We start from the raw sequence: 26,158 nt of genomic DNA on the forward strand, positions 1-26,158 counted from the left end.
CTGGGTGTGATGCCTGGGGCAGACCCTGGCCCTGTCCGGGCTGGCCCTCGGGCATGGAGTCTGCAGAGAGAATGAAGTGAATCTCGTAACAAGAGCTCTCTGAACAGCACAAGGACAGCCCCCTTGGGAGCAGGACAGGGGGCTGACAGTGGCCCCCGTGCTGGCCTCCCTCACCTGACCCCGGGACTCTCAGAAACTCTTCTCTTGGGGCAAAGGGGGGACATCACACATTTTCTTCCCAGGAATGACCTTGAGCTCACCCCATTTCTCACAGCAGCTGGAGAAGCTGCACCCCAAACCCCTCACCGCCTGGACCATCTTGAACCCCAGCCACCAGCACCCTGCTGGCCTAGACACACGATGCCACCTGCAGTCCCTGCCAGGAGAGCCCCACAGCCCAGGTGCCCGTCTGCCTGGTCTCCCCCCACTCCCCATGCTCCCAGGGAGAGACACCTCCAGCTAGAAGACCACGCCACCCTCCGTGGCTCGGACTCCAGGCACCAGGTCCCCTGACACTCACACACACACGCCCCGGGATGAGGGCCTGCTCCGTGTGCGGCTGGGGAGAAGCCTCTGCTTGGGCCTGGCCTGGCGTACCCCCATGGTGCCAACAGGGGGTGCCCGGCCTGTGCAGACACCCCTTTACCACGGCCTTCCCTACGAGCCTTGGGGGATGTGAGTGGGAGCAAGCGGGGACAGGGTCCATCGGAATCCTACAGGTCTATGTGAAGGCATTAGAAATAAATACTTATAAATAGAACACAGTCTTATAGTTAATTTCTGAGTGGACTGTTTCAATGTCACTAACTAATGTATATTAATTATAAGTCTGTCTATGCTTAAAAAAATATCAGAACGGCGGTGATGCCCCTGTGACTTGTGCCCTCTGGCCTCTCCAGCACCTCCCAGCTCTTCCCACCCAGGGCACGCTCGGAAAGAACAAAGAACAAACGCGGCCTCTGCTGGGAGCAGGACAGGTCGTGTGGCGCAGGTCTCCGGGCCAGAGGTGGTGTCCCCAAGAGGGGACTTGCTGGCTGGCTGGTGGGGCAGGCTGGGCGCGCGTGACATGACGGGTGGTGATGAGGCCTGGGGGTGGGGCCGGCCTGCTGGCTGTCGGGAGGGCTCCGGCTCACACCCGCATCTGGGCAGACCGCCTTCTGGAGAGCTTGGACCTGCGGGAGGGTCGGGAGACAAGCTGCGGTCGGGATGCCGGCCTCCCTGCAGCTGACACCCCTCTGCTTCCCTCACCACCTGGAGAGCGACTCCCGTCCCTGTGGCTCACGGGGGCAGCCCGCCCGCCAGCCAGGGGTCCCAGGTGTCCCACCCACCGGGGCCTGACTGCGTGCCGCATTTCCACCTACGTCAGGCCGGCCCCTGGCACACTGTACATACTGGACGTCTCGGGGATTTATACACTTTACCAGCAGCGACACCACAACGAACACTAATGTCCTCAGAACGTGCCCCCGGCCAAGGAGCAGGGGGGCGGGCGGCCCTTACCGTATGGTGCCGGCCAGGAGCGGGTTGAAGGCGTACAGCCAGTCGTGCATGTCCTTGTCGCTGCCGGCCTGCAGCAGGAGGCCCCGGTGCTCCGTGCACACAGCAAACGTGTTGGGCGTCTGCGGGGGCAGGCGGGCGGCCGTGAGAAGCCTCGAGGCTTCCCCCGGCCACCCCCCGGGGCCCGGCTAGGACCGCTCAGGAGGCAGGATGCGGGAAAGAAGGCCCCCACTCTTTGCAGCCTGCACGGCCCATTCTGATGCAGGCAGGTATGGCCCACTCGCAGAAGGCTCTGCAGTCAGGACACCCTGACTCTTTCACACCCCCGGGCTACCTCGCCGCTGCTCTGCAGCCCCCAGGATGCGTCTACCCCCCACGGGTGGAGGTTCCTTCCCCGTGACCCTGGCTCAGCAGCTGCGCCTGGCCTCTTCTGCTAAAGTCCGAGCACTCGGTGGGGCAGGTGTGGGTGGCAGGCTGAGTTCGTGCCCCCAAACCCCTACTACAGGGCATCAGAACCAGCTAGCGGGCACTGCGACTCCAGAAGGAGTCAGGGCTCCTGGCACACACGTCCAGGGCCACTGCGGCTTGGAGGGGAGCAGGGCAAAGCTTGGGGACTCCCAGGCCCACATGGCCAGCCCCGTGGGGCTGGCTGGCCCCAGGAGAAGGGGACTGGGTATTGGCCTCTCCTGAATGGGAGTGGGTCAACGCCTGTCCCCGGCCCCCGCAGGACCACAGCCCATCACGGCTGGTTGTCACCAGGACTAGGAGCCCCACGGGTGAGCAGAGAGGGACCCCCGACATGAGAGGCAAAGGGATGCTGCGCGAGACAGAACACGAGGGCCTCGGTCTGGCAGCGAGCCTAAACAGGGCCCGCAGGGGACTAGGCCCAGCTCCCCCTCCCCAAGGCCCGCTGGTGGCTTGCAGGCCTCGGCCAGCCCGGGACCCCCCATCCCGTTTCCGAGGCCGCACCTTGAGCATGGCCTGCTGGTCCTCGCTGTACTCCACCTGGGCGGTGGAGAGGTTGAGCACAAACCTCTCCACGGCATCCTTGTCACTGTTGTACATGTAGGCATAGGGACGCCGCACCACCACAAAGCGCTTGGCCCAGCCCGCCGTGTGAGGCTCCAGGAAGTGCAGGTACCCCTTCTTAGAGACGATGGGGCTGCAGGGCAGGGACAGTCGCTGGCTCGTGTGCTCCTGGCAGTCGGGGGGGGTCTCCACGCGGGGCCCCCCACCCACCACCAGGACCCTGGCAGTACCAGCCACCGAGAAGGTCAGAAAGTGGGCCCCCGGGGAACAGCCAGGGCCGAGGTGTTATGGGGCACCTGGCGGAACCCCAATCCAGGAGGTCGGACACCAGAACCGCCACTTCTGGGCCTCAGTTTCCCCAGCTGTATGATGGAGAAACTGAAACAAAGCTGAAGCTGCCCCTGAGCTGGCCCTCTGTGTCACGTGACCATAGCCCGTAGACGGTGCCTTCTTAGGGCTGCCTGGGCAGACTAGTGACGCGCAGACGCACGGAAACCGTGGCTCTGCAGAGGCGCCTGCTGGGTCCCCCGCCCCAGGCCTGGCCCTGGCCCACCCTCCTCCCTGTGCCGTCCGCTCTTTCTCTGCCCCTGCCCTCGGTCGGGGGTGGCCAGCCTGTCTCCCTTGTATGGAGCTGTGGGGACAGAGCAGGCTGGGTGGTGCTTTAGAAGCGCCCCTGTTTGGGGCAGGGCCCCCCACACACCTGACCCGGATCTCCTGGATGTCGGGAACCAGCAGGCGCTGGGGCTCCTTGTCCGCCTCCGTTGCCCGAGCCGGGGAGGGAAGCTTCTTCGGATCTGTCTCTGGCACTGGTTCGGGCTCTGGACTGGCCGGCCGGGAGCAGGGCTGAGGGGTCCTGGGAAAGCAAAGTCGAGCCTTTGCATTCCTGCAAGGAGACGCCTCGCTGGGCTGGGGCGCCATCCCGGCCGGGGCTTCCTCCCACCACCAGCATCACCCCCTTGGGGCCGCCACGAGCACCTCTCAGGGTCCACCCAGCCGCACCCACAGCTGGAGTTGGGGGGTCTGGGCCACCTGATTCCAGGGCTGCGCCAGGGTGCCAGGGAGGGTCCCCCGACAGAGGCAGGGCCAGCTGCGTGAGATCCACGGCCCCTCTCCTGCGGGACCTTCTGCTCCCCGCCCTCATGAAAGTGGCCCCTCTCTCCAGATCCCCAGCGGAGCTGAGTCTATTGCCACGTCCTCAGGGGCCATCCACACAGGGGCCTGCTGGGCCCAAAGGGCCTGACCGATGGCCAGTGAGGCCTGTCTCTGGGGAGGCCCAGAGGGCTTGATGCCTTTCTTGTTTTACAAGCAAAACGTGGACACCTTGAGGGATTTAAAATGTAAGGGCTCAGCGGGCTAGTAAAGCTGGGGGACTGGGCAGATGGCAGGCCGTCCTGTCAAGGCCGTGGGCCATGGGTCTCTGGCTCTGCTTTGTCACCTTTTATCCTACTGAATATTGTATGAGCACTTCCCCCTGAAAAGGGTTTTTTGTTCTGTGCCATTTGACCCATTCCTGGCTTTAGTCCCCACAACACTTTGAATCAATGTTTCAGCAGAAAACGTCCTTGGAAGAGTAAGACAACTAGAGACCGGATGGGGGCCATGCCAGCCAAGGCAGGGTGCGGGGCAGACCCCCTCCACCTGGCCCTGCCCTAGACGTGTGCGGCCGTCCCTGCTCGCTTGTGCCCGCCCTGCCCCCACACTCTGCACTTGAGCTGCAGCCACCATTAGTCATCGGTTCCTGGCACTGGGAACTTCTCCAGGGGCCTGGAGCTCGCTCACCTCAGCTCAGCAGCTCCGTACCGCCCTTCGACCAGAGAGGGGCAGGTGGAGGAGGGGGTGAGCGTGGCCGTCCCCAGAGGGGACATGGACGGGTCCCGAAGCAGGGTGACAGACATCTCAGAGAGCTGTGAAGAAGAGTGAGCCTTTTGTAGGTCATACCCCAGCAGGGGCTAATTCCTCTACCTCGGCTCACATTTTACCTCCATTAGGGCACCCCCCATCCCAACTGCAGGCCAGACCCTCTTCCCAGCCTCCCCCGAACCTCTCCCAGCCCCACACACCCCGGCCTGCTCTTCCCTGCGCTGCGGGCTGTCTTGCCTCAGGAGGGATTTGTGACCGCTAGGCTCCAAAGAGCGAGCAAGGACCACAGTGGGGTCAGGAAGGCTCTGCCAAGGTGCAGGCTCTGAGCCCCGACTATATCCTGGGCAGCCCGGGAGCTGTGGTGAGAGGCCCTTCCAGGCAGAGAGGGAGGCTAGTGCAAAGGAGGAAGGCGGGACGCGGCAGGCCGTGGGACAAAGATGAAGACCGGTGATGGGCCAGAGGCTGCAAGGAGGCTGTGCACGGCAAGCCCTGCGCCAGGGTGGGTGGGGGAGGCACAGGAACGGCCCCCCGGTAGAGGAAGGACAGCTCCGGGGACGCAGCATGAGCAGCCCAGGACAGAGGCAGCGGAGTGAGGGCCAGGTGGAGGGAGCAGGGAGGGGACTGGGTGGGCCTGGCCTCGACTGGCCCCGACTGGCCCCGAAGGCCCCAGCACTCCACGGACCCCACACACAGACCCGGCTCCTGGCCTTGGCTATGCGGTGTTCCTTTAGGCTGTGACGGTATGTTTCTAAGAAAACCCTGATTTCCTTCCCTGAATAGGGGTGCAGAGTTTTCTTGGTGACAAGAGCCCCGCAGGGGCCCCTCGCTGCCCACCTTGCTCTCACTGGCACTGATGCAGACGTGATTGTGGGTGTACTCTCTGTTGAACGTGTGCGTGAGGAGGCGTAAGCACTGCAACGAGAGCAAACATCCGGTCAGGAAGTGCCTAGGACCTGGCTTGGCCACAGGCACGGCCCCTGGGTGTGGAGGACTGGCTGAGGGCCCGGGCTCAGCAGCTCAAGGTAGGCAGCAGCTCCATCCTCCAAGGTGATGGGTGAGCCAGGGAAACCTCTGGGAGCAGGCCCCGGGCCCAGGGCAAAGATAGGGGGGCAGCATTGCCCAGTCTAAGAGATCTTCCCAGTGGCCCGTTGAGCCACAGAAAGAGCCAGCTCTGGATAGAGGGGGTGAGCTCCCCATCAGCACAGGTATTCAAGGAAGCAGATCACTGCTTGGGGGAGGAAGCTGTAAAAGGCTGCCAAATCCGATTGTGGGTGGAGTGAGGGGCAGGCAAGGGGCCTCTGTGGACCCCTCGTTCCCCCCTCCTGCTCTGATAGGACAAGGCTGGGTCACCAGAGCCCTGGAGGGGCCGGGGTCAGTGCAGTGCTGCCTGAGCTACCTTGACGGCTAGCTCCCGCTGTCTCTCGCTGGGGGCCTCCGGAGGGGACGGCCGGCCCTCGGCTGAGAGCGGGGAGCAGGGGCTGGACGAGCCGTGGGACGCGGAGTCCTCGCTGGAGGCGGGGGACGGCGCCTCGGGGCCGGGCCGCTGGCTGGTCTCCAGCTTCTCTCGCAGAAGGAGGTAGTGTCTGGTCTTCTCCACCTGCACGAGGGACAGGACGCACTCGGCCGCTGCGCCCCAGGGCGCCGGGACCCGGGAGAGCCCACCCACCGCTCCCCTGGCCGCGCTGCGGACGCGACTGGGCCTGGAGGCCCCCCGGCCGCCGCCGAGGCGGAGCGGGGTGCCCTCCGTCCTGCGTCTGCGGCCCCAGCGCCCGTGCACTGAGCGGACGGACACTCCCGCTCCTGCCGCAGCTGCCTCCCAGCACCCTGCTTCCCAGCGCACCTGCCGCCTGGGCCGTCCGTGCCCGCTGCGTGCAAGCTCACCTCCTGCAGCAGACTCAGCTTCTCCAGCTCCCACTGGTGGTCCAGGATGAGGCTGTCACTCCGGGGCCTCCAGCCCGCCAGGTTCTCCTCGCCGCGGACGTAGGCCACAGATGTATCGAGCACTCGCCTTCGCCGCCGCTGCATCCCTAGAAAGGGGACCCTGGGCTGGCCACATCCCTGCCCTGGCACCAGGCCCTGGGCTCAGGGTGGGGACTTTTCCACGGAGGGAGGCTGGTCCCCCCGGGGAGCGCCTCGCCCACAGGAAGTCATCCAGCACGGTGGATGAGGCCACCCCCAGCGCTGCCTCTCCCCTCACTGTCCTCTGGCCTCTCGGGACAACCCCGCAGATCCACACATGAGCACGTGGGTCCCGAAAGGGAGGGCCCCCCAAAACAGCAGCTTGGCTGAGCCGACCTGAGTGACCCCAGGGAAACCTGGCTCCCTGACAAAGTGCCGCCCCCAGCAGAGAGAGCAGGGCAGAGGCCTACCTGGGCTGCCGGCATCGGCAACGTGGCACAGACTGAGCTCATAGATGCCCGTCACGCGGTTGCTGCAGGAAGCAGAGGGGAGACGTGGGACACTAGGCACAGCAAGGGCCTGTCAAAGGCACGTTGGGCACGGTCCCACTGCACACCCATGCCAGTGGCCTGGCGTGGGGGGCCCTGAGCTGCAGCCCTGACCCCTCCGGGCCCCCTTTGGTTGAGCGCACACAGCCAACCTTGTCATGGAGGTGGGCCCAGCCGGCAGGCAGTCGCCCATGCTCACCACGTGACCCCGGATGCCTGGGTCATAGCCAGCCAGGCCGCCACGTCCTGAACCCCACACTCCGTCTTCCTGTTTGTGCCCCGAGTGTCCTGCACACTGGGGTCCACGAGACCGTGTGGGGAGCCTCACTGAAGGTGAACGTAGGTGGCTTAGCCCCGGGCCTGACATTCTACTCCCTTGGGTGCTACCAGCGTCCAAGAGGCAAGAGGCTCTGTCCAGAGCGTGCTTTTCCCATCCCAGGCCCCCGGTCCTGCTGGCATGATCCCTGAGGTCCCTGGGGAGGAGGTCTCTCAGCCATGGGGACGGAGTAGGGCCCCAGGACCACTGACAGGAGGGCGCCAGGGCAGGGGACTGATTGGGAGAGTGGCCAGTCTGCCTTCTCATCCGGGCTGGCCTGCAGCAGGCCTGTCACTCGAGCCTCTGCTGGACACTCCCCGCCACTCCCCATGCAGAGTCCAGACAGCAGCACCCCCCACCCCCCGCCGTGGGCAGGCTCACCTCTCCCAGTCATTCCCTGTGCAGCCCCCCGCCGCCCCCACCCGCAGGCTCACCTCTCCGAGGCCCGCAGGCTCCCACTGCCAAACAGGTTGCGGATAGAGCGTGAAGCAGGTAGCTTGGCATCCCGAGAGTAAAAGACCATGCAGAAGTCCTTGGTGATGATGGCTGGCTGGGTGCAGTTCTCCATCTGCCATGGGGGGCAGGGGTGGGGCTCAGGCACATGAGCACCCCCACAGGACCCGGGCCCTAGACCCCCTTCTAACCACCGATCGGCAGCCTCAGACCTTTCTGGGCCCCTGGCATGGCCCCAGACCCAGGTGGGAGGTCTCGGCTCCCCCTGTTGACTCCTGGGGGAGAGTCAGGGCCCCACCTCCCGGGTTGCAGAGGGCCAGGGGTTGGTGCCTGGGACCCCGAGGATCCCAGACACGGGTCCCAGCTGCCTCTCCATGGGATCAGGAGACACCCTCCTGGAAACATCAGTGAGAATGGAAGCAGTTCCTGGCTCTGCACCCGCATTCTCCTCTCCGTGACTTCCCAGGGCGCTGACGGGCTGTGTCTTACACAGCTGGCTCTTTTGTTTTCCCGAAGCTCAACAGCACCCCGACAAAGCCTGTGTGTGCCGGGGCCTTACTGGGTCAGAGCCCTGGCAGAGTCTCCCCAACAAACCACCATCCCAAGAGGCAGTCAAGTGGGTCCCCATATCACAGCTGGAGTTTTAGGCTCGGAGAGGAGGTGGGTGCCTTTGCCGTCCCTGTGCCCCCGGCTGCCTACCCCGAACCTCCTAATGCCTCGATATTGCACCCAGCTAGCAATGCCCGTGCTCCCAGCCTCCCCCAGAGCTTCGAAGGGAAGGTACAGCCCAAGACCCCAGGGTGGGGTCAGCAGGCTTCTGTTTTCAGCCTGTCTGAAGCCTGGGTGCAGCCATCCCGCAGCCCAAGGGCAAAACCGCACCCTGAAGTTAGTGGGATGGGAGGTGGGTGCTGTGAGCAGTGCCCTGGAAAGTACGGGGATTGAACAAGGACTTGACAAGTCCTCTGAGAAGACAGTAGGGTCATCTGGGGCTATCCGGGGCCACCGAGCACCCTCACTGCCCCATGGCAAGCAGCTCAGGCTTGGGGGATGGTGGCTTTGGGGGTTTCTCACCTCGATGTAAGCTGAGAGAGTCATGTAGATCTTCTCTCGGTACGGGGTGACCCGGTTGAGCAGGAGAGAGTTGTGCATGGAGCTGTCCCACGCAGCCTCGAACTGGTAGAAGGTCCTGGAAGGAAGTGGAGACAAGGTAAAACATGACAGCACGTGGGCCGCGCTCGTAGACTGGGGACATGCAGACGGACAGACACGGACAGAGACGTGTGGGCCACCGCGGGGAGAGCTGCCTGGGCGGTGTGGAGAACAGGCTCCTCCTTACTCGGGCTGGGGGGGACGGGCTCCCCTGTGCATGGACGGGTGGGGCAGCCCACAGCGCAGGCGCTGAGGCAGGAGTGGGAGAGGGAGCAGAGAAGGGAGGGAGGGAGGCTAGCGGGCTGGGACATGGCAACAAAGGGGAAGAGAGAGAGGGAGGAGAGGGGAGGTGGAGGCAGACCGAGAGGTGAGAGAAGGGGAGAGGGCAGAACGGGGACCGCCCCCTCCTGCCCTGTCTGAGTAAGGAGGGGCCAACCTGCCCGGGTTTGCCAAAACCCTCTGTGGCCCATCTCCTCCCCTTGGGGGAGGATGCTTGGAGTGGAAGCCGGGGCGGCCCATGGCAGACAGCGTCGCCCCCCGCCCCCCACCCCCCGCAGCCAGGCTCCTCTCCATTCCGCTCCAAGCAGACGTCCCCTGTCTCCATCTCTAACCCGGGAAGAAAGTGAGCAGAGCAGAAGCCCGTGGCCCAGAATCCCTTCTGAGGGCAGTTTAAGCCGTCCCTAGGAGGCCAGGATGTTAGTCCGAGTGGCCTCCGCAGTGGCACAGGCTTTCCTTGTCAACCACCGACTCTTGCTTAGGCTGGGTGCGCCTCAGAGGATCTTATGTGAGGTGGGGAATTTGCCTCGATCCACAGTGTGGCCGCTGGGCCACCCGGGCAGCACCACTCAGCACCCAGCTGTGCCCCGTTTCCGTCCAAGCATCCTCGAAGACACGGCTGAGACACAGGTCAGCACCGGCTGCCGGCAGCTGCGCGACCCCGGCGCGGCCAGGCCCCTCCCGAGAGTGTGGGGCCGCCAGGAGGGACGAGGCCACGCGGGGCGCGGCCTCCCGGCTCTCCAGGGCACGCTCCGGGGACACGGGGTGAAGCGGCGGGACGGGGCAGGGCTGCTGTTACGAACACGTCACCAAGGACAAGGGTCCAGAGGAAGGGCTGTGAGGACAGCGGGGTGACCAGACTGGCAGAGAGCGCAGGAGAAAGGAAACTGAGCAGCAGAAGAGGACAGACCAAGCGAGTGCGGAAGAGAAAGTGAGCTGTACCTAGTGTCATTTCCGAATGAAACGCTAAAGGTGGAGGCAGCCAGGACACACACGTACACACAGAAGAGATGGACATGTCAGAACGAGCACCGTCACGCGGCCGGGTACAAGCTAACCGACAGTGAGCTGGGTGTCCGCCGGCCACCCGGGCGGCTCGTGGGGCGGTGGCTGGGGCCCCCTCTGACCCCCGGCCCCCACGGCTGCAGCCAGAGCTCTGGGTCCATGCCCAGAGGACCAGGCGGGTACCCATGGGATCATTACCGACCCCTGGAGGGACGCCCTCCGTCCCAGGGGCCCCCACGCGCTCCGGGCCCTGTGGGCCAGGCCTGTGGGCAGAGCCAGAGGTCCGCCGTAGCCCGGGCTGGACGCGTGCGGCTACACAGCCTCGTGACCTCGGCTGTCACCAGACACCTCTGTACCCTGCTTCCCGGACGAGCCGCTGGCGGTCACTGCCCTGCCTCATGGAGATGTCTTGCTGGTTGCAGGAGCTAGTGCTGAGGGCCGGGCAGGTGGCACTAGTCTTACTAACTCTTGTTACTAGTCCTCGCCTCGAAGAGGCCCTGACCACACACTGGGGAAATCTAGCCTGAGGGTCTCCTACCCTGGTCGGCCAGCCAGCCCCAGACCCTCCAGCCTGGCCCAGAGGCTCAGCTCGCTGCCGTCCCCTCTGTCCACCTGCCTCACGTGTCGCTGAAGGAGGCTACTGTCTTCCGGCCCACCGCTAGCGCCCTGGGGTCCAGCAGGGCCCTCCTGCACCAACGTGTGCTCTGTGTGTGGCCTCCAGGACGAACTGGCCCCTCCCAGGGCAGGCTGCTACTCAGACACCAAGGGCTGGGTCCCCATCTCGCCTGGAGCCCTCACCCGTGCCTGGGACACACCAAAGGAGCCAGCCCAGTGAGGCCAGCCAAAACCCCAGGGGCCTTGCCCCAGGGCCAGATGGACTCTGCCAGAACTGGCCGGGCCGTAGGAGAAATGAGCCCACCTCCACGCGAGGCTCACTCACCGAGGCCCCTCGGAGATGCTCTTGGCCAAGAGGCCCTCAGTCGAGTTAAGATGTGGGTTTTGGGGCGCCTGGGTGGCTCAGTCGGTTAAGCGACTGCCTTCGGCTCAGGTCATGATCCTGGAGTCCCGGGATCGAGTCCCGCATCAGGCTCCCTGCTCGGCGGGGAGTCTGCTTCTCCCTCTGACCCTCCCCCCTCTCATGCTCTCTGTCTCTCATTCTCTCGCTCTCAAATAAATAAATAAATAAATCTTTAAAAAAAAAGTCGGTTTTGCTCTGAGACTCCAGTGACCCCAAATCTCTCTGAAAACTTGAACCTGTGGGTCTCACATGTGAGGGGGGGTAGGGTGGTGGGTGGGGGCCCCTTGGGCCCATGTCCACAGCCTAGGATGGCGCCTTCCACTGTGCCGTTCCCCAGGTGCCAAGATGGCCAGGGTCTGACCTGGCACAGCCATGATGCTGCCCACAGCTTGTTTCCGAACCACTGGTCAGCCCTGAACCCCAGGCAGCCTCTTGCGGAACAGCCCTTGGCCTACAGCCAGCCATGCCTCCACACGGTCAAGGGCGCCAGATCCTGGAGCCCCAGGCTGGAAGGGTCCTCAACAACACTCCTGAGCCCCTGAAGCCTCTGCAGAGGGAGGGTTCACCGGATGCCAGCAGGTACGCCTGGGATGGGGAGGGGTGGCGGAGTGGCAGCTCGCCTGCATGAGACCTACACAGCCACGGAGGGTGCTGAGCCCACGGGACATAGCCCGGGACCACTGATCGCTGCCCCCTGGTCACCCAGAGAGCCAGAGAGGGAGCCAGGGGTACCACACCAGGACCCCCACTCGTGAGCAAGCACAGGACTCTCGGGATCTCTCTGGGATCAGATCACCCCAGGAAGGGAGCACCCTCACTCTAACCCCACTGGACACCCAGCCAGTCCCTCAGATACAACTCTAAGGGGAAACGTGCAGGCCAGACGTGGGGTCCCTGGACCCGAAGTGGCAGCACCACTTGGGAACACTGCGGATTCTCAGACCCCACCCCAGACCCACTGAGGCAGAAATACTAGGGTGGGACCACCTTGTGAGCAGAGCACCTGAGCTCATGCTGGTGCTTCACCACAGTCCTGGCCCACCCCACCATCCTGCAGACTTTTCAGATCCAGACCCCCGTCAGGCCGGGACCCGAGTGTCCCTCTTCCAGGGAGGCCCTATCACAGCTCGCAGTCCTTAGCCCTTCTCTGGGACTCCCTGCAGCTGGTAGGGCATGCCTTTCCCTGTGGCAGAGCCCTAGGGGTTCCTGCAGGCCCCCCCTTCTGGAAGAAAAATGCCCTCCTGCACAATTCCCTCTGCAGAAGACTGCGGGGCTCAGGAGGGAGGCACCTCTCCCCCGAGCCACCTCCAGGAGCTGTCAGCCAACATCTTGCCTCTGACCAGCTGGGGCGGGTGGGGAGGCCTGTGCTGACTCCCCCCAGTCACAGGGCGTGGGCCGCAGGAGCCCAGAAACAGGACCACCCCCAACTCAGCTCTGGGACATAGAACTTGATCCTCAAACAAGTGAGGACCCACGTGGGGAAAACTGAAAACGCTTTAAAAAGTTTTGTTGACAAAGAAAATGTCATAGGCTGTAAAATGATTTTTCCATGTCGATTCTTGCTCAGAAATCTTCAGTGGCCACCCCAGCCACAAAAGTGGCGGGCATTTCGTGTCCCCTCGGATTATGACACGGGAGCCCCCGTGTTTGCCCGGCCTGATCTAACGGGCTGTGCGCCTGCACGTGTCCCCACAGAGCTCAGGTGGGGTCGGTCCTCGTCTCAGCCGGCTGCCAGGTAGGGGCAGAGGGTCGCCCCCCCGATGCGCGGCGCCCGGCCGTTCCGCACTGGACCTGACACGCCGGCCGCACACGGCCTTCAGTGCGCTTCAGACAGCTGTGAGGTGACTTGTACCCGGTGCTTGTGACGAGAGTCACAGCCACGGCGGGTTAGCGGGTGGGCAAGGCGGGCATCCTGGGGCAAACGGGTGTGTTGAGAATCTGAAAATTCAACCCTGTGCTCAGCATGATCCCACAGCTAAGAGCAGGGGAGTGGGATTCCGCGGTGCCTGTTGCGGACCCGTGCGTGGCTTGGCGGCATCACCCACCGTGCCACTCTAGAGTCGTCAGACCAGAGGGAACGGAGAAATGATAAGAGGATTAAGGGGCTGAGGAGGTGAGGAGGTGAGAGAAGGAGGGGGTGAGGGAATAAGGGATAAAGGGGTGAGGGATGAGAGAGAAAGGGGTGAGGGGTGAAGCGATAAAGGGACGGGGTGAAGGGATGAGGGATAAAGAGGAGGGATATGGGGTGAGGTGAGGGGATGGGAGGATGAGGGGTCAGGAGGCGAGGGAGTGAAGGGTGAGGGTGAGTGGCTAGGAGTGAGGAGGCGAGGGGATGAGGTACGTGGCTAGTGGTGAGGGTAAGGACTGACAGGTGAGGGGTGAGGGGAGAACGAGCCCAGGACCTGCGTTTATACAGCTGTGTGCAGCCGCCCAGCTGAGAGCCTTTCATTATCTCATTTCTGTCACAGCATCTTCAAGCAGGAGCTAAATTATTTCCTTTCTGAGGGGGGAGGAAAACGAGGTTCCAGAAGCTTCTGCCACCTGTTCACACTCACACAGCTAGCCAAGGGCACGGCCAGCCAGGGCACGGCCAGGCTGCCCCAGGTCCCTGCCCCACTCCGCACATCTGGGACAAGACACTCCCTGCGCCACACCCCACCGTCCGCTAGTTCTCGGGACCGCCCCCACTGTGGCTCCCTGCCCCACAGGGCTGGGCCCCGTGAAGGGGGCTTGGGGCTCTGACCCCCATTTCCTCTCAGTGCCCTGGGCCTCCTCTTTCGGGCCAAGCCCGCTGGGGCCAATGAGCCCTCATCGGGAACTGGGGGTCTGGGCTCCCTGCTCAGGTGCAGGGGTGAGGGCCTCATGAAGTTGGGGTGCTGAAAAGGAAAACTGGTGCCCATTCCTTCCCTGGTGCCTCTTCCTGGCCACGCGGAATCGTCCCTACTTTACCCAGGAGCTTCCTGGAGGCATGTGTTGCGGGTGAGGCGGGGGCCTGAGGACCAGTGAGCACCCCTCTATCCTACTGAGCTGGCTGTGGAAATGCAAACTCGAGCAAAACATCCACACACCCCCGAGCAATGACACTGGGGTCTGGAGGCTTCCACTCATCAAGGAAACAACCCTTGTCGTGGGTCCTGTCCAGCGGATGCATCCGAGCAAGGGGCTCCCAGCCCAGAGCCTTCTGAGAGCAGGACCCAGCCAGCCCAGCTCCCTGCCAGGCCTCCTCCAGCAAGCCAGCCCCACTGTCCAGAGTGGCAGGTCCCTGCTCTGGGCCTGTATGGCTGTGCCCCCTGTTTGGGAGCGGCCACCTCCACCCATGTTCCCTTGACAGGGACCCCAGGGACGGGGAGCAGTAGTCTCTGGAAACACGAGCCTGGCACATAGGTGCATACACGTGCTTGCCTTCGGGGTCACACCAGCAGGAGCCACAGCCTGCTGCCGCCCCGTGGGGCCCAGGGCCCATTCACAGTGGCTCAGACAATCCTGTCGTGCCCCCACCCCACCCTGGGGCTCCTTCCACAGAAGGAGCAGGCCCCACCCCTGCCCCACTCCAGGCAGCTTAAAGGCTCAAACATCTGCTGGAAACCTTCTGAACGCTCACTTCATCTTTCCAAACAGCTGTCCTAGAGGACCAACGCCACGGAGCTCTGACCACAATCCACCTGACCCAGAAGGAGATGACCCTGACCCTCTGCTCAGAACAGAGTCTCACCGACGGTCTTCATTAGGCACTTCGAGGCTGTCCACACCCGGGGCCTCACTGACCCTTGCATCCAGCAGACACGGGCAGGGTCCCCACTCAAGTCGGGGAAGCAGTCCCCTGCCCAGGAGCCCCTGCCTCCGGGGCATTGGACCTGGGACTACCCCAGTGAGTCCAGAGACCTACTGGGCCCTTCACAACTTTACTGCCCACCTACTTCCATAAAGGGTGTGTGGTGGCCAAGGCCAAGAGCACAGCTGGAGCCCCCATCCCGGCCAGGCGAGGGGCTGACACTCAGGGTTGGAAGGTGCAGAGCGTGGAGGTTCCCTGGCATGGCTGATTCTCGTCTGCCCTCCCGTCCTGGGCCCACCACAGCCCCTCCCTCCCTCTTTTCTCTTTCACCTTACAGGGAGTGGGGCTGGTGCAGCCAAAGGCAGCCTGGCTGGCCAGCCTGCATACAGGAGCACCTGCTCCCACTCGGGCGGGGACGGGGTCAGCGCGGGGCGGGCAAGGCTCGGGGCAGGAGCAGGAGGCCAGCCAGTGTCTCCGGAGGGGCAGGAAACTATCAGAGCAGCCAAAATCAAGAGTACGGGCAGAAGGGGCTCAGCCAAGAGGGAAGGGTGGGGATGGGAGAGGAAGCAACAAAAAAAATTAAAAAAGTATTCCAAGGAAATAAAACTAAAGAAGATGGAGAAACAGGAGGGAAGGGGGAGCGAGTGTAGAAGAAATCCAAAAAGCTGAAATTAAATGTCAGGGCTGTGGGACTGGGGAAGGAGAGAGGCTGAAATAAAACCAAGGGGCACAAATGATACCTAGGCATGTCCGAATCAAGAAACTGCCTGCAAAACACAAACAATTACAGGTTAGTGAGGGCGGCGGGGCAGGGGGGCGGGGCGACGGGCGGCAGGGCAGCGGGGGTGGCAGGGCGGCGGCAGCGAGGGGAGGGGCAGCGCGGAGAGAAGCTGTCCGTGGCGACAGGCCCACTCTGAGCTGGGGAGGCCGCAAAGCACGGGGCCTTGGAGCAGGAGGAGGTGAGGCGTGGCAAAGCGTGTGGACAGCTCGCACCCCTCAGCCCAAGCCAGGCCTGGGGTCTCTGAGCCTCAGCGTCTCTCGGGGGGAGAAGGGCCCACCCAAGCGGCCCATTACAGGGCTCCCAGGACATCAGCCAGGGTCCGGGAAGAGGAAGGTCCTGGGGAGGCGGAGCCTGCTGGCTTGGCCTGCCAAGCCTTAGAATGGCTCCTGCCAGGGGCCACCAGGTGGGGAAGGTCCCCAAGATTTTCCTGGGGCAAGGCTGGGGGTGTCGGAGCTGTGCTGGGGCTGTACCACCATGGGCGGGAGCCAAGCCTGAGGCCAAAGCAGCTATGGGGAAGGTCTATGGTCCTGCCCCACGGACCGGCCTTCCTCTACCCTTGGCCCAGGGCAGCCTTGACTTCAGACACAGGGCTGACTGACCCCAGAGCTGCCCTGAGGCCAGCCTCACTTCCCACAGTCCCCAGGATGAAGAACCAAAGCCCCGTCAGTGATGGGGCCTCAGGCCTCTCAGAACAGGGGTGGACCTGCTTAGCCAAAGCCTTGCTGAACCGGGTTCCAGCCAGGAGCCAGAGCCTCCTAAGCTACCCGGGACTCAGCCCAGAGCCGAGGCCCCCACGGGTCTCCCCAGCAGCTGGGCTGGTGGGACAAAGGGAAGACTCAGAGACACGGTCCTCCGTGTAGGGAGACCACACGGGGCAGGAGGTTCGGAAGGAAAATACCCACCCCCACTCCCTTTCTGCCCCAAGAATCTAGCAGTTGCCAGGGCAAAGGAAGGGTCTGAGGCAGGGGGAATGCTGAGCTCACTCAGCAGGCAGATCCCTTCCAGGGCCACCCTCCACTCTGGGGTCCCAGGCCCCACATCCCTGCAGGCAGCTCCCGTGTGGGTGGGCGCCAGGCCTCCTCTGGTGCATTCTTGTGGTCAGAGGAGCCCCTGAGCTGGCTCACCCCACGGTGCCCCCCAGCTTCCCATTCTGCCAGGTGGAACCCCAGCCTGCTCATCATAGTGACACCTCCACGTGAGACACCTCCCAGCATGCTGCACCCCAACTCCTCCCTCCCCGGGACACAGGAGTGCAGGGGACGTTCTGGAAGGTTTCTGGGCAGAGCTGGAACCAGAGTCACAGCTGCCCCTCGCGGGGTCTCTGACTGCTGGCCCCCAGATGCCCACACGGGGAGATGCTTCCCTTAGAGCCTACTCCGCAGGGTGTCCATGACAAAGCCAGGCTCCGCCGGGGCCCAGGAGTCAGAAGGACAGGACCTGATGCCCCAGGACCCTTTACCCTTATGGGTCTTAGCTTTCCTTGCAAATGCGGGGTCCCCCGGTCCCCTTCAAGCATACCCAGCCCTCAAAGATGTTTTTTCCTGTGCACACCGCCACAGGAACCCGTGAAGACAGCCAGAGCGTGAGCTCCAAGGGTCAGCTCTCAGCGTCTGCCTCCAGACGTCTGCCCTTGGGAGAGCCGTCCAGGACCCTGGAACACTCTCGTCATTTCCCCAAGCCCCTGGAGAGCAGCATCTCAGAACAGCCAAGTCCACGTCCCCACCAAGAGGGCAGCTCTCGGCAGTTACGAGCTGCCCACCCCCCGTCGGTCCCCAGATGCCACCCCTCACACCCCGCCCCCACCCCTGGCAAACCCCAGCAAGGCTGGTTTGTCAGGGGCAGCCAGGGCATCCCCAGGGGGCTTGCACACCCTGCCCACTGCCCAGGTGCGGTGGAGCTGAACTGCCCCGGCTGCCAGGTTTTGGCCATTAACAGCAAGCTGGAAAAGGAGCAGCCCAGTGACAAGGAGCACATGCCAAGGAGTGCCTAGAGGGCACGCCTCCACCCTGGAGGCTGAGCCGCTGACCCGTGCGCCCCAGAACCTCCTCCAGGACCCCCAGCCCGAGGCCCAGACCACCCACAGCAGTGTGGCTGGGGACATTCGGGCCTGCTTGTCTGCCCACAAACCCTGCTGTCCCCCCCCCGAAACTCCTGAGGACAGAACCCAGCTCATCCATCCTCAACTCCCACTCCCCTCCGCCAGGTGACCAAATGAACAGGCTGGATGAATGTGTGAGCCAGTGATGGGACAACGTGCAGACAAACACACCAAGGGGCCTGGAGGCCACGAGCCTCCCTTCCTGGCACCTGTCCTGGAGGTGTCAGAAAGGAAGGCCTGAAAGTTTTGAGGCTGGACACATCCTAGACCTTACAAAGCCAGGTGGGCTACGGGCATGGCGGGCTGAGGACACAGCCCAGGTCCTGGCCTGGACCCTGTCTTCAGGGAGCTGGGAACAGAGCCCACTGCCACCCGGAGGGGACTCACCGGTCGTCCTGGGCCGGGTGGATGTAATCGGAGGACAGGATGTTAAGAGACAAGATGTTGGGGTCGATCAGGGACTCATCGGTTTCTGGTGTGTTTCGGATCCGACCTACAGGAAAGACCACAGTGCAGTCACCTTCCAGGAGGACAGGTGGGGGTGCTGGGTCTCTGCCTGGGCTGGAGCTCCAGAACGTGAGGCCACATCAGGGAACCGACTCCCCCGTGCCCACAAGAGCACCAGACAGGGAGGCCGTGGCAGCGTCTCTGCCAGCCCGGGCGTCGGCACTCAGCGGACCACCCTGGCATCGTTCCTCCTGCAATCTCAGTTTCTAGTTTCTCAGCCATAAATAACTCTCTCTCAATGTCCATCTCTCGCGCACCCAAGTGATAGGTTCTAACCACCCAGCCTAGAATGCACAGGCCCTTGTTGGGAAAGGAAATCTTACCAAGATAAGGAGAAATGTTCCCTCTTCTTTTTATACTAGAAGGAAGGGGGAAGGAAGGAAGGAAGGAAGAAGGAGGAAGGAGAGAGGGAGGGAGGGAGGGAGGGAAGGAGGGAGGGAGGGAGGAAGGGAGGGAGGAAAAAGGAAAGAGGAAGGAAGGAAGGAAGAAGGAGGAAGGAGAGAGGGAGGGAGGGAGGAAAAAAGGAAAGAGGAAGGAAGGAAGGAGGAAGGAAGGAAAAAGGAGGAAAGAGAGAGGGAAGGAGGGAGGGAGGGAGGGAGGGAGGGAGGGAGGGAGGAAAGAACGAAGGAAAGAAGGAAGGGAGGGAGGGAGGAAGAAGAAGGAAAGAGAGACGGAGGGAGGGAGGAAGGGAAGGAGGGAGGAAGGGAAGGAGGGAGGAAGGGAGGAAGGAAGGGAGGGAGGAAAAAAGGAAAGAGGAAGGAAGAAGGAAGGAAAGAAGGAGGAAGGAGAGAGGAAGGGAGGGAGGGAGGAGAGAGGGAGGGAGGAAGGAGGGAGGGAGGAAGGAGGAAGGAGAGAGAGAGGGAGGGAGGAAGGGAGGGGGGAAGAAGGAAGGAAGGAAGGAAGGAAGGAGAGAGGGAGGGAGGGAGGAAGGGAGGGAGGAGGAAGGAAGGAAGGAAGGAGAGAGGGAGGGAGGAAGGAGGAAGGAAGGAAAGGAGGAGGAAGGAGAGAGGGAGGGAGGGAGGGAGGAAGGGAGGGAGGAGGAAGGAAGGAAGGAGAGAGGGAGGGAGGAAGGAGGAAGGAGAGAAGGAGGGAGGGAAGGAGGAGGAAGGAAGGAAGGAAGGACCATCTGTGCCATAAATCTCTCTGCAGGGCACACTTCCAGCCGAGCCCCCTAACGCCCCTCCCTGGGGTGGCGGCTCCTGTCTGGGGAAGGCGCCATGACTGCTGTGAGTCAGGAATCCTGCTGGGGGCTTTGTGCATCGTTTCTTGCTGGTGGTGTTAGAGACCGGAACGCTCCGCTTCTTCAAGGAAGACACACACACTAAATTTTCTCCATCAAGCCATACAGGAAGCACTGGCCTCCCGTTCCCCATAGGCAGAGGTGAGGCAGAGCCCAGCACCCGGCCAGGATTGTGTCCACGCACACTGGAGCTGCCTGCCCCACCTCCTGGAAACTTCTTGCAACATTTGGGTTCTGGGAGAAGGCAGGTGTGGGCTCCCCCAAAAGTGCTCCCAGGGTGTGTCCCCCATGGCTGGAGGTGCAGTGCCCCGCAGCTCAGCTGTAGCAAGAAAGCTCGCTGCAGTGCCAGCCTCACCCCTCCTCGGCCCCTGGGGCACGTGCGTCAGCAGCGCTCTCTGCCCTTGCGGTGCGGCCAACGCGATGCCCGGGAGCCCCCGTCAGGCAGAGATGTCCCCTCGCAGGTCTGTTTGGTTTAGGAGGCCCAGAGAGGCAGAGCCCAAACCCCTCAACCTGCAGTGGGGCCTTGGAGTTCACAGCAGCTTCTCCCAGCCTCCTTTCAACAACACCCCTCCTCTGCCCACACATGGGACAAGCACTCCTGTCTGCATTTGGTCCGTGCGTTGGCTGGGTATGCGCTTCATCTTTTTCTTTAAGTCGATTCCATAACTTGCCCTAAACAGTATCTAAGATGAGGATTTGCTAGCTTGCTCCAGCCTTCTACGATTTGTGTGAAAATAGATACACAATGTCTAAAATAAAAGCACTTGTCCTGGGCCCCCAGAAGCTCAGGGTCCACAGTCCTGCACTTTGGGGCCCAGCACGATGAGTCTCCTGGTAGCGTCCCTGTGACTGCACCCTCAGGGCCCCCCTATGAGCCCCAGGGACAGCACCCTCCCGTGGCTGCCCTCCCGGCCACAGAAAGGCCCCGGAAGGGGCTTCCAGAAGGATCCATCAGCTCCAGGGCAGGGGAGGGATGGACGGTCGTCCATGCGCTTGAATGGAAGCTGGGAAGATGAACTTTTACGGCTTGGCAAAAGAAACATTTCTAGTGGACCAAAGAGCTCAGAGTGTGATGTCGTTGAAGGAAAATGTCAGGTCTGTGGTGACTGCTGTGAGCTGAACCGTGTGCCGCCCCCTCCCCCAAACAGGATGTGTTGTGGTGCCAGTCTCCAGGACCTCAGAAGGCGACTGTGTTTGGACTGGGGTCTTGGCAGACGTCATTAGCTGAGATGAGGTCACGCTGGAGTAGGTGGGCCCTAATCCAGGTCCTCCTAGGAAGTGGCCACGGGACGGGTCCCCACCCGAGGAGCACCAGAGAGTCCCCACAAACCAGCAGCGGCCAGAAGAAGCAAGGAAGGGCTGCCCCCACAGGCTTCAGAGGGCATGCGCCCTCAGCCTCAGGCCTGCGGGTCGTGGCAGGACCCATCTGTGCTGCTCGTGCCAGCGTGGGCCACCGGCACAGCGGCCCAGCAGGAACTGGGCATCGTCACCCTAGCCCAAGCTTCCCTCTCCAGGGGAGGGCCTGAGGCACAGAGAGGTTCCGTGACTTGGCCAAAGTCACACAGCAACAGGGGCAGAGCTGTGGGTAAACTCAGGCATCTGGCCTGGACAGGGCGTTGGTGGAGTGGGTGGGGTCCATGGTCTTCCCGCCAGCCCAGCCCCAGCCCCTAAGGCAGCCCTCACCCAGCTCACTCACCCACGACCAGCTCTCGAACTTCCTTCCAGCGGATGTGGCTGCCTGTCTCATGCAGCAGGGTCACGGTAATCCGTCTCTGGATGCCCTGCCAGCACCAGGAGAGAGGACGTGCTCAGATGGCCTGAGGGCCCCAGAGCGGGCAGGGCAGGGGCAGGGGCAGGGAGCACCTCGCACCTGGTGGAGCAGGAAGGTCCCCATGCACGGCATCCCGCCGCGGTGGTCCACCACTGCAGGAATGTAACTGCAAGAGAGAGATGCGAGAGGCTAGCCCCCGCCCCCCCCACCCCTGCGCTCCCCCACTCCTGTGCCCCCACACCCCTGTGCCCAGAGGAGCTGAATGGTGAGAACAGGGAAAACAGCCCGTCCCTGTGGCGGAGAGGAGGCGCTCCAGTCCATGGAGGCCAGAGTCAGTCGGGCAAGGAGACCCAGCGTGCACCACCTCGACCAGCCCCGGGGCCCCTGGGGATCCCTGTCCCCAGCAGGCATGGGGACTCACTCGCCGTTGGCCTCCAGCTCACAGATCTCGAAGTAGACCAGCAGGTCGTACTTGCAGTGACAGGGCCCGGGGCAGGGCCGCGCTAGCGTGCTGAGCTTGGTAGCAGGCACTGGGAGATGACAGGAGAGAGGCACCCATTGGTGGGAAACCATGCCTGCCACGTCCCGGCAGGGGCGGGACGCACCAGGGCAGCACGGGAACCTCGCCCCCCCAGGGGTGGACTCAGGAGAGCCCCAGGTACCTGGCTTGGACAGCGGCATGACCCTTGGGAAGTGGCGGCGCGAGGGCCTCAGGGGGCTGTGGAGAGACAGGTGGCTGCAGGTGGGGTCTCCGAGAGCCCGAGCTGGAGCTGGAGCCAAGGGCAGGGTCTGCAGGGGGAGCTCAAGGCGCTGTCTGCTCCAAGCCCCTGTCTGCCTCCCTGCCTCCCAGGGCCCAGGAAAGGCCCCAGGCTCAGGCCCTCACCAGCCTGGACAGGGGAGGAGGCCCCTGGGGAGCCCAGACCCTGCTGGGGCGGCCCCACGAACCCACGAGAACTGGGCGAGGTCTGACTCTGGTTCTCCGTCCAGGGGCTTCCAGGACAGAGCCTCCCTCGGCACCCCAAGGACAAGACGAGTCTCATGGGGCCAGATGCCCTCATGGCCTTTCTCTTTCTTCAACACCCTGGACGCCCTGCGTAGCTCCGGGGCCCGCAGGACAGCTGAGAGGGGGATGGAGGTGGCAAGAGGCTCCCGCCGCCCGAGAAGCCTCTCTGCGGTTCTCCCTGTGCTAGGTTGGGGGTGGGAACCGCAGAGGGGACACCCAGCCCACCCACAGAGCCCCTGGGAAGTCACAGGGGATGAGGGAGATGGAAGGATGTTCCCTCACTCTGCCTGGGGTCCAAGGACTCCGGGAGACCAGGATAGGTGGGCCCCTAGGGTGGCGTTCTCCATGGGCAGTGTGCCGCCCTGGCCATCCCCCCGCCCAGTCCCTGCTTCCCTGGCCCTAAGACTCAGCCCACAGACGCCCAGGTCAAGGTCCAGACAGCAATACTCTTTAAGAAACTCGCAGCTCAGTCCTGGAGGGACGTCTCTGACTTGCTCTGGGTCCTGCTGACCCTGGGTGACCGGCCGCCCCGTCCATGGGGAAGGTGGGCATCGGGAGGCCTGTCTGGAGCAGGGTGGCTTTGCTGGCAGGGAGGGGGAGAGGGCCCGCACCCTGGAGGGCAGCAGGGGCCTGCATCAGAAGATCTGGGAAGGGCCCTCCGACCTCCCCCAAGCCCGACCCAGGGCTGCTGACCTGAGCACGTCCTTGCAGAGGGGTGGGAATGGGTGCTGCTGGTAGTGGCCGAAGACCTCAAACACGATGGGCTGGCTCTTGATGTACTCGATGAAGGACTTGGTCACCTCCACCGCAATCTGGTGGGTGAGGAGCGCAGACAGGAGGGTGAGGCCACGCCACAGGAGAGGGGAAGGAGGGTCGCAGAGGTAAGTGCTCGGCCTCCCCGGAGAACCGGATTGGAGACCCTGACTGGGCCCGACCTCTGCCCACGAAGGGGTGATGCTCCTCCCTGGTCCTTCCAGCCACGCCTCCCCTCCTATCCCACAGCTGGGGGCCAGACCCCTGAGAGTGCCCTTTCAGAACACTGAGCTCGAGAGGGGACAAAGGGCAGGGGGCACCTCTGTGGCCTGCTGTGACCCTTCCTGGGCCCTTGCCCACTCACCGAGAGGTATAGGTTGAATTGTGCCCCCCCAACCCCCATTCCTATGTTGCAATTCTAACGCCCAGGACCCGTATTCAGAGAGAGGACCTTTATAGAGGTAATCCCAAGTTAGAATGAGGGCATCAGGGTGGCCCTAATCCAATGTGACTGGTCCTCATGAAAAGGGGAAATCAGGATGCAAAGATGGGCACAGAGGGATGACCCTGTGAGGACAGATGGAAGAGGACATCTGCCCGCCCAGCGGAGGCCTGGCATGGGGTCTCCCTCATGGTCTCCAAGGAACGACCCTACCCATGCTTTGATCTCAGGCTTCCAGCCTCCAGATCCGAGAGGCAGTTGCTTTGTTAAGGCCGCCCAGTGCGTGGGCTTTGTTCGGGGTGCCCAGGAAATGAATCCACTGAGCATGCACACCTTCACACCTGACCCTGCTTCCCCGGCTGAGAACCTGAGGCTCAGGATGGGCCGGTCTGGGGGGCCCTTCGAAGTGTGGGCCTCAGGACTGTTTGGGCCACGCACCCACAAGCCACACTGCCCAGGGTCCGTTTTACACTCCTCGGCGGGCACTCGAGGTCCCGCCACCTGGCGACTATCATCACGGCCAAGTGATGGCCACTGGCCGGCTAGCCCCGTTCTCCCGCCTCATGGAGTGACTCCACTCCAAAGCCCCTGCTCTCCTGAGAGCCTGGCTGGGGACATGCCCTGCCTGGGGCTTCCCTGACCTCTCCGGACTGTACCCGGGTAACCCAGGGCCCTCTGTGTGCCCTGCCTCTCTGCTTCTCCCCCAATACTGGCCAGCGCCATGCCGGGCACCCCAGACATCTCGTGTTCACATCTGCCCGAGGGTGCCCCCAGCCCCAGGCGTAAGCCCACCGAGGCCCCCACTGCCCAGTAACAGCCTACACGCCCCCACCTGGCACCCGAGGCCCCGTGCCCTCGCACCTGGGCCCTGCCCAGCTCACGGCTGGGACTCAGGATGGGGAGAAGATATCATGCACAGTGACTGCAGCTGGGCTCAGCTTTGGGGCAGCTGCGTAAAGTCAGAGCCCCGGGGGGGAAGGGGAGCTCTTAGGACGTACGTTTTGGACATGGTAGAAGCCGAGTGGGGGGCCCCTCCCCGTGTTCTTGAGGGGCTCCGTGGAGAAGGCCTCGTCATGGCGATGGATGAAGCTGTAAAGGGAGAGGAGATGCTCGCTGGGCACAGGGGCCATGGGGTGGGGACCCACAGACTGGCAGGGGTGCCCAGGCTACTAAGCACCCGCCCACTGTCCTGCAGCCACACGGGGCACTGGGGCTCACTTGAACTGGCAGAAGATGTCGGCGTATTCGGCAGAGATGCTGGATGCCTGCAGGACGGTCACCCGGAAGGTGAAGGTGCTGCCCAGGCGCAGATGGTCCAGGGCAGCGTCCAGGGGCCCGTCCAGGGGGGCTTTCTCGGGGCTGTCCAGGAGGAGGCTTTCTGGAGGCACGGCTGCTGGGAGCCAAGGGTGGAGCAACGTGGCAGGACCTCCAAGGGGTCCTAGAGCCCGGGGTCAGGTGAGAAGTCCACACAGCCTCCTCCCCCGGAAACGTCTTACAGCCTCCCTGGGGGACCCTGGGAGTGGGGGCTGAGCCAAGAGGGGGCAGGCCCTCTGGACTGCGGTGGGGCAGGTGTGGCCACCCACCTGAGCAAGTGTTGTTGTTGACCTCGTCGGCCGAGGGCCCAGCGTCCGCACCCTGGCCCTGACCTTCCACAATACGAAGCTCTTCCTGGGAGGTCCCAGAGCGGGACATCCCCACCACTGGGCAGGACTCAGACTGGAACTGAATGGGTTGGGGGCCAGAGTCAGAGGGTGTGGCTCAGGGCGAGGCCGCGACAGCCCACTGAGAACCCCGGAGCCAGGCCAGGGCCTTTGCGGGCCTGCATTCCAGACCTGCCCCTGCCTAGATAGGCACCCACCTCCCTCGGCCTCAGTTTCTTATGCTGCCGTGGCCGGAGTCGGCTGCAGAGGGGAAGGTGGGGAATGGCTCAGGTGGGGTGACGGGGGGCCTGGTGGGGACGGGGTAAGAAAGAGCCTTAAGAAGGAGAGTGGAGGAGCCTCTTGTGAGCTAAGCCCAGTATGGGGGCACCAAGCAGGACCCTCCCCCTCCCCCTCTCTCTGCCTGAGAGCAGAAAGGGGAGTGTAGGCGGAAAGCACCGTTTCCTTTGAGTGAGGACCCGGCAGGGGCAGCACCTTGTCCTTTGGCACTGAAGCAGGGCCAGCCCGGCACCTAACGGCATCGGGACTGTGAGGAGGGGCCCCTCTAGCTCTCCCTGGGGCGTCAGGGGAGGGCAAAGATGGAAACACAGTGTCCAGGAGAGCGAGCCCAAGAGAAGGGTTGCTGGGTGGGTGGGTGGAGGCATCCTGGTGTCTGGGGGCGCATGCAGCCAAGGGCCATGTGGGGGAAGCAGGGACAGACCCAGGGGAGGCCGTGATGAGGAGACAGACGGACCCCGTGGGTCAGGACAAGTCAGACATTGAGACACTGGGCAAGCCACAAGGCCTGGGGCCTGGGAAGAGAGGAACGAACCCCGGGAGGGCCCAGGGCCCACAGGGCAGGTCCCGAGCCTGGCGGGTTTGCCCGGGCCCTCGGCACAGCTGGCCCCTGGGATCGGACTGGAGGGCGGTCGTTGGTGTTGGGTGGCCAGGCCAACCCTTGTGCGTACCTTTTCAAAATGCTGGTCGTCGAAGGAGATTCTGGCGGTTCCTGACTGCCGGACGCCGGAGCCATAGTCAGGGGCCTCTTCATCAGCTGAAACGGGAACAGAGCCGACGGTCAGGGCCATGCTTGTCCCCCAGGAG

General features: G+C 63.4%; 1 protein-coding gene across 7 annotated transcripts in view; it reads right to left on the minus strand.

The window, feature by feature from the left end:
- Nucleotides 1-408: 408 nt before the first annotated feature.
- The window catches only part of KIF1A (kinesin family member 1A), a 70,189-nt gene continuing 44,439 nt past the window's right edge, over nt 409-26,158 (minus strand). For 4 of the 7 annotated variants that reach the window (XM_045867300.3, XM_045867289.2, XM_045867297.2 and 1 more), the window contains 21 exons: nt 26,023-26,108; nt 25,001-25,139; nt 24,636-24,807; nt 24,416-24,506; nt 22,916-23,034; nt 21,882-21,937; nt 21,641-21,749; nt 21,319-21,385; nt 21,145-21,229; nt 18,089-18,194; nt 8,674-8,788; nt 7,584-7,717; nt 6,756-6,817; nt 6,268-6,413; nt 5,783-5,983; nt 5,221-5,298; nt 4,306-4,430; nt 3,227-3,379; nt 2,467-2,659; nt 1,501-1,619; nt 409-1,172 (listed from right to left, as the gene is read on the minus strand). In XM_045867300.3, the coding sequence (XP_045723256.1) occupies nt 1,130-1,172; nt 1,501-1,619; nt 2,467-2,659; nt 3,227-3,379; nt 4,306-4,430; nt 5,221-5,298; nt 5,783-5,983; nt 6,268-6,413; nt 6,756-6,817; nt 7,584-7,717; nt 8,674-8,788; nt 18,089-18,194; nt 21,145-21,229; nt 21,319-21,385; nt 21,641-21,749; nt 21,882-21,937; nt 22,916-23,034; nt 24,416-24,506; nt 24,636-24,807; nt 25,001-25,139; nt 26,023-26,108 (2,399 nt within the window). In that variant the 3' untranslated portion in view covers nt 409-1,129. Of the gene's footprint in view, nt 1,173-1,500; nt 1,620-2,466; nt 2,660-3,226; nt 3,380-4,305; nt 4,431-5,220; nt 5,299-5,782; nt 5,984-6,267; nt 6,414-6,755; nt 6,818-7,583; nt 7,718-8,673; nt 8,789-15,562; nt 15,590-18,088; nt 18,195-21,144; nt 21,230-21,318; nt 21,386-21,640; nt 21,750-21,881; nt 21,938-22,915; nt 23,035-24,415; nt 24,507-24,635; nt 24,808-25,000; nt 25,140-26,022; nt 26,109-26,158 lie in introns of all 7 variants that reach the window. The other 3 variants (XM_045867301.2, XM_045867290.2, XM_045867298.2) reach the window with 1 other exon arrangement.

Source organism: Mirounga angustirostris, unplaced genomic scaffold (genome assembly GCF_029215605.1).
Source record: "Mirounga angustirostris isolate CCGP_5_RB_7025 unplaced genomic scaffold, mMirAng1.0.hap1 SCAF_3, whole genome shotgun sequence".
Taxonomy (NCBI): domain Eukaryota; kingdom Metazoa; phylum Chordata; class Mammalia; order Carnivora; family Phocidae; genus Mirounga; species Mirounga angustirostris.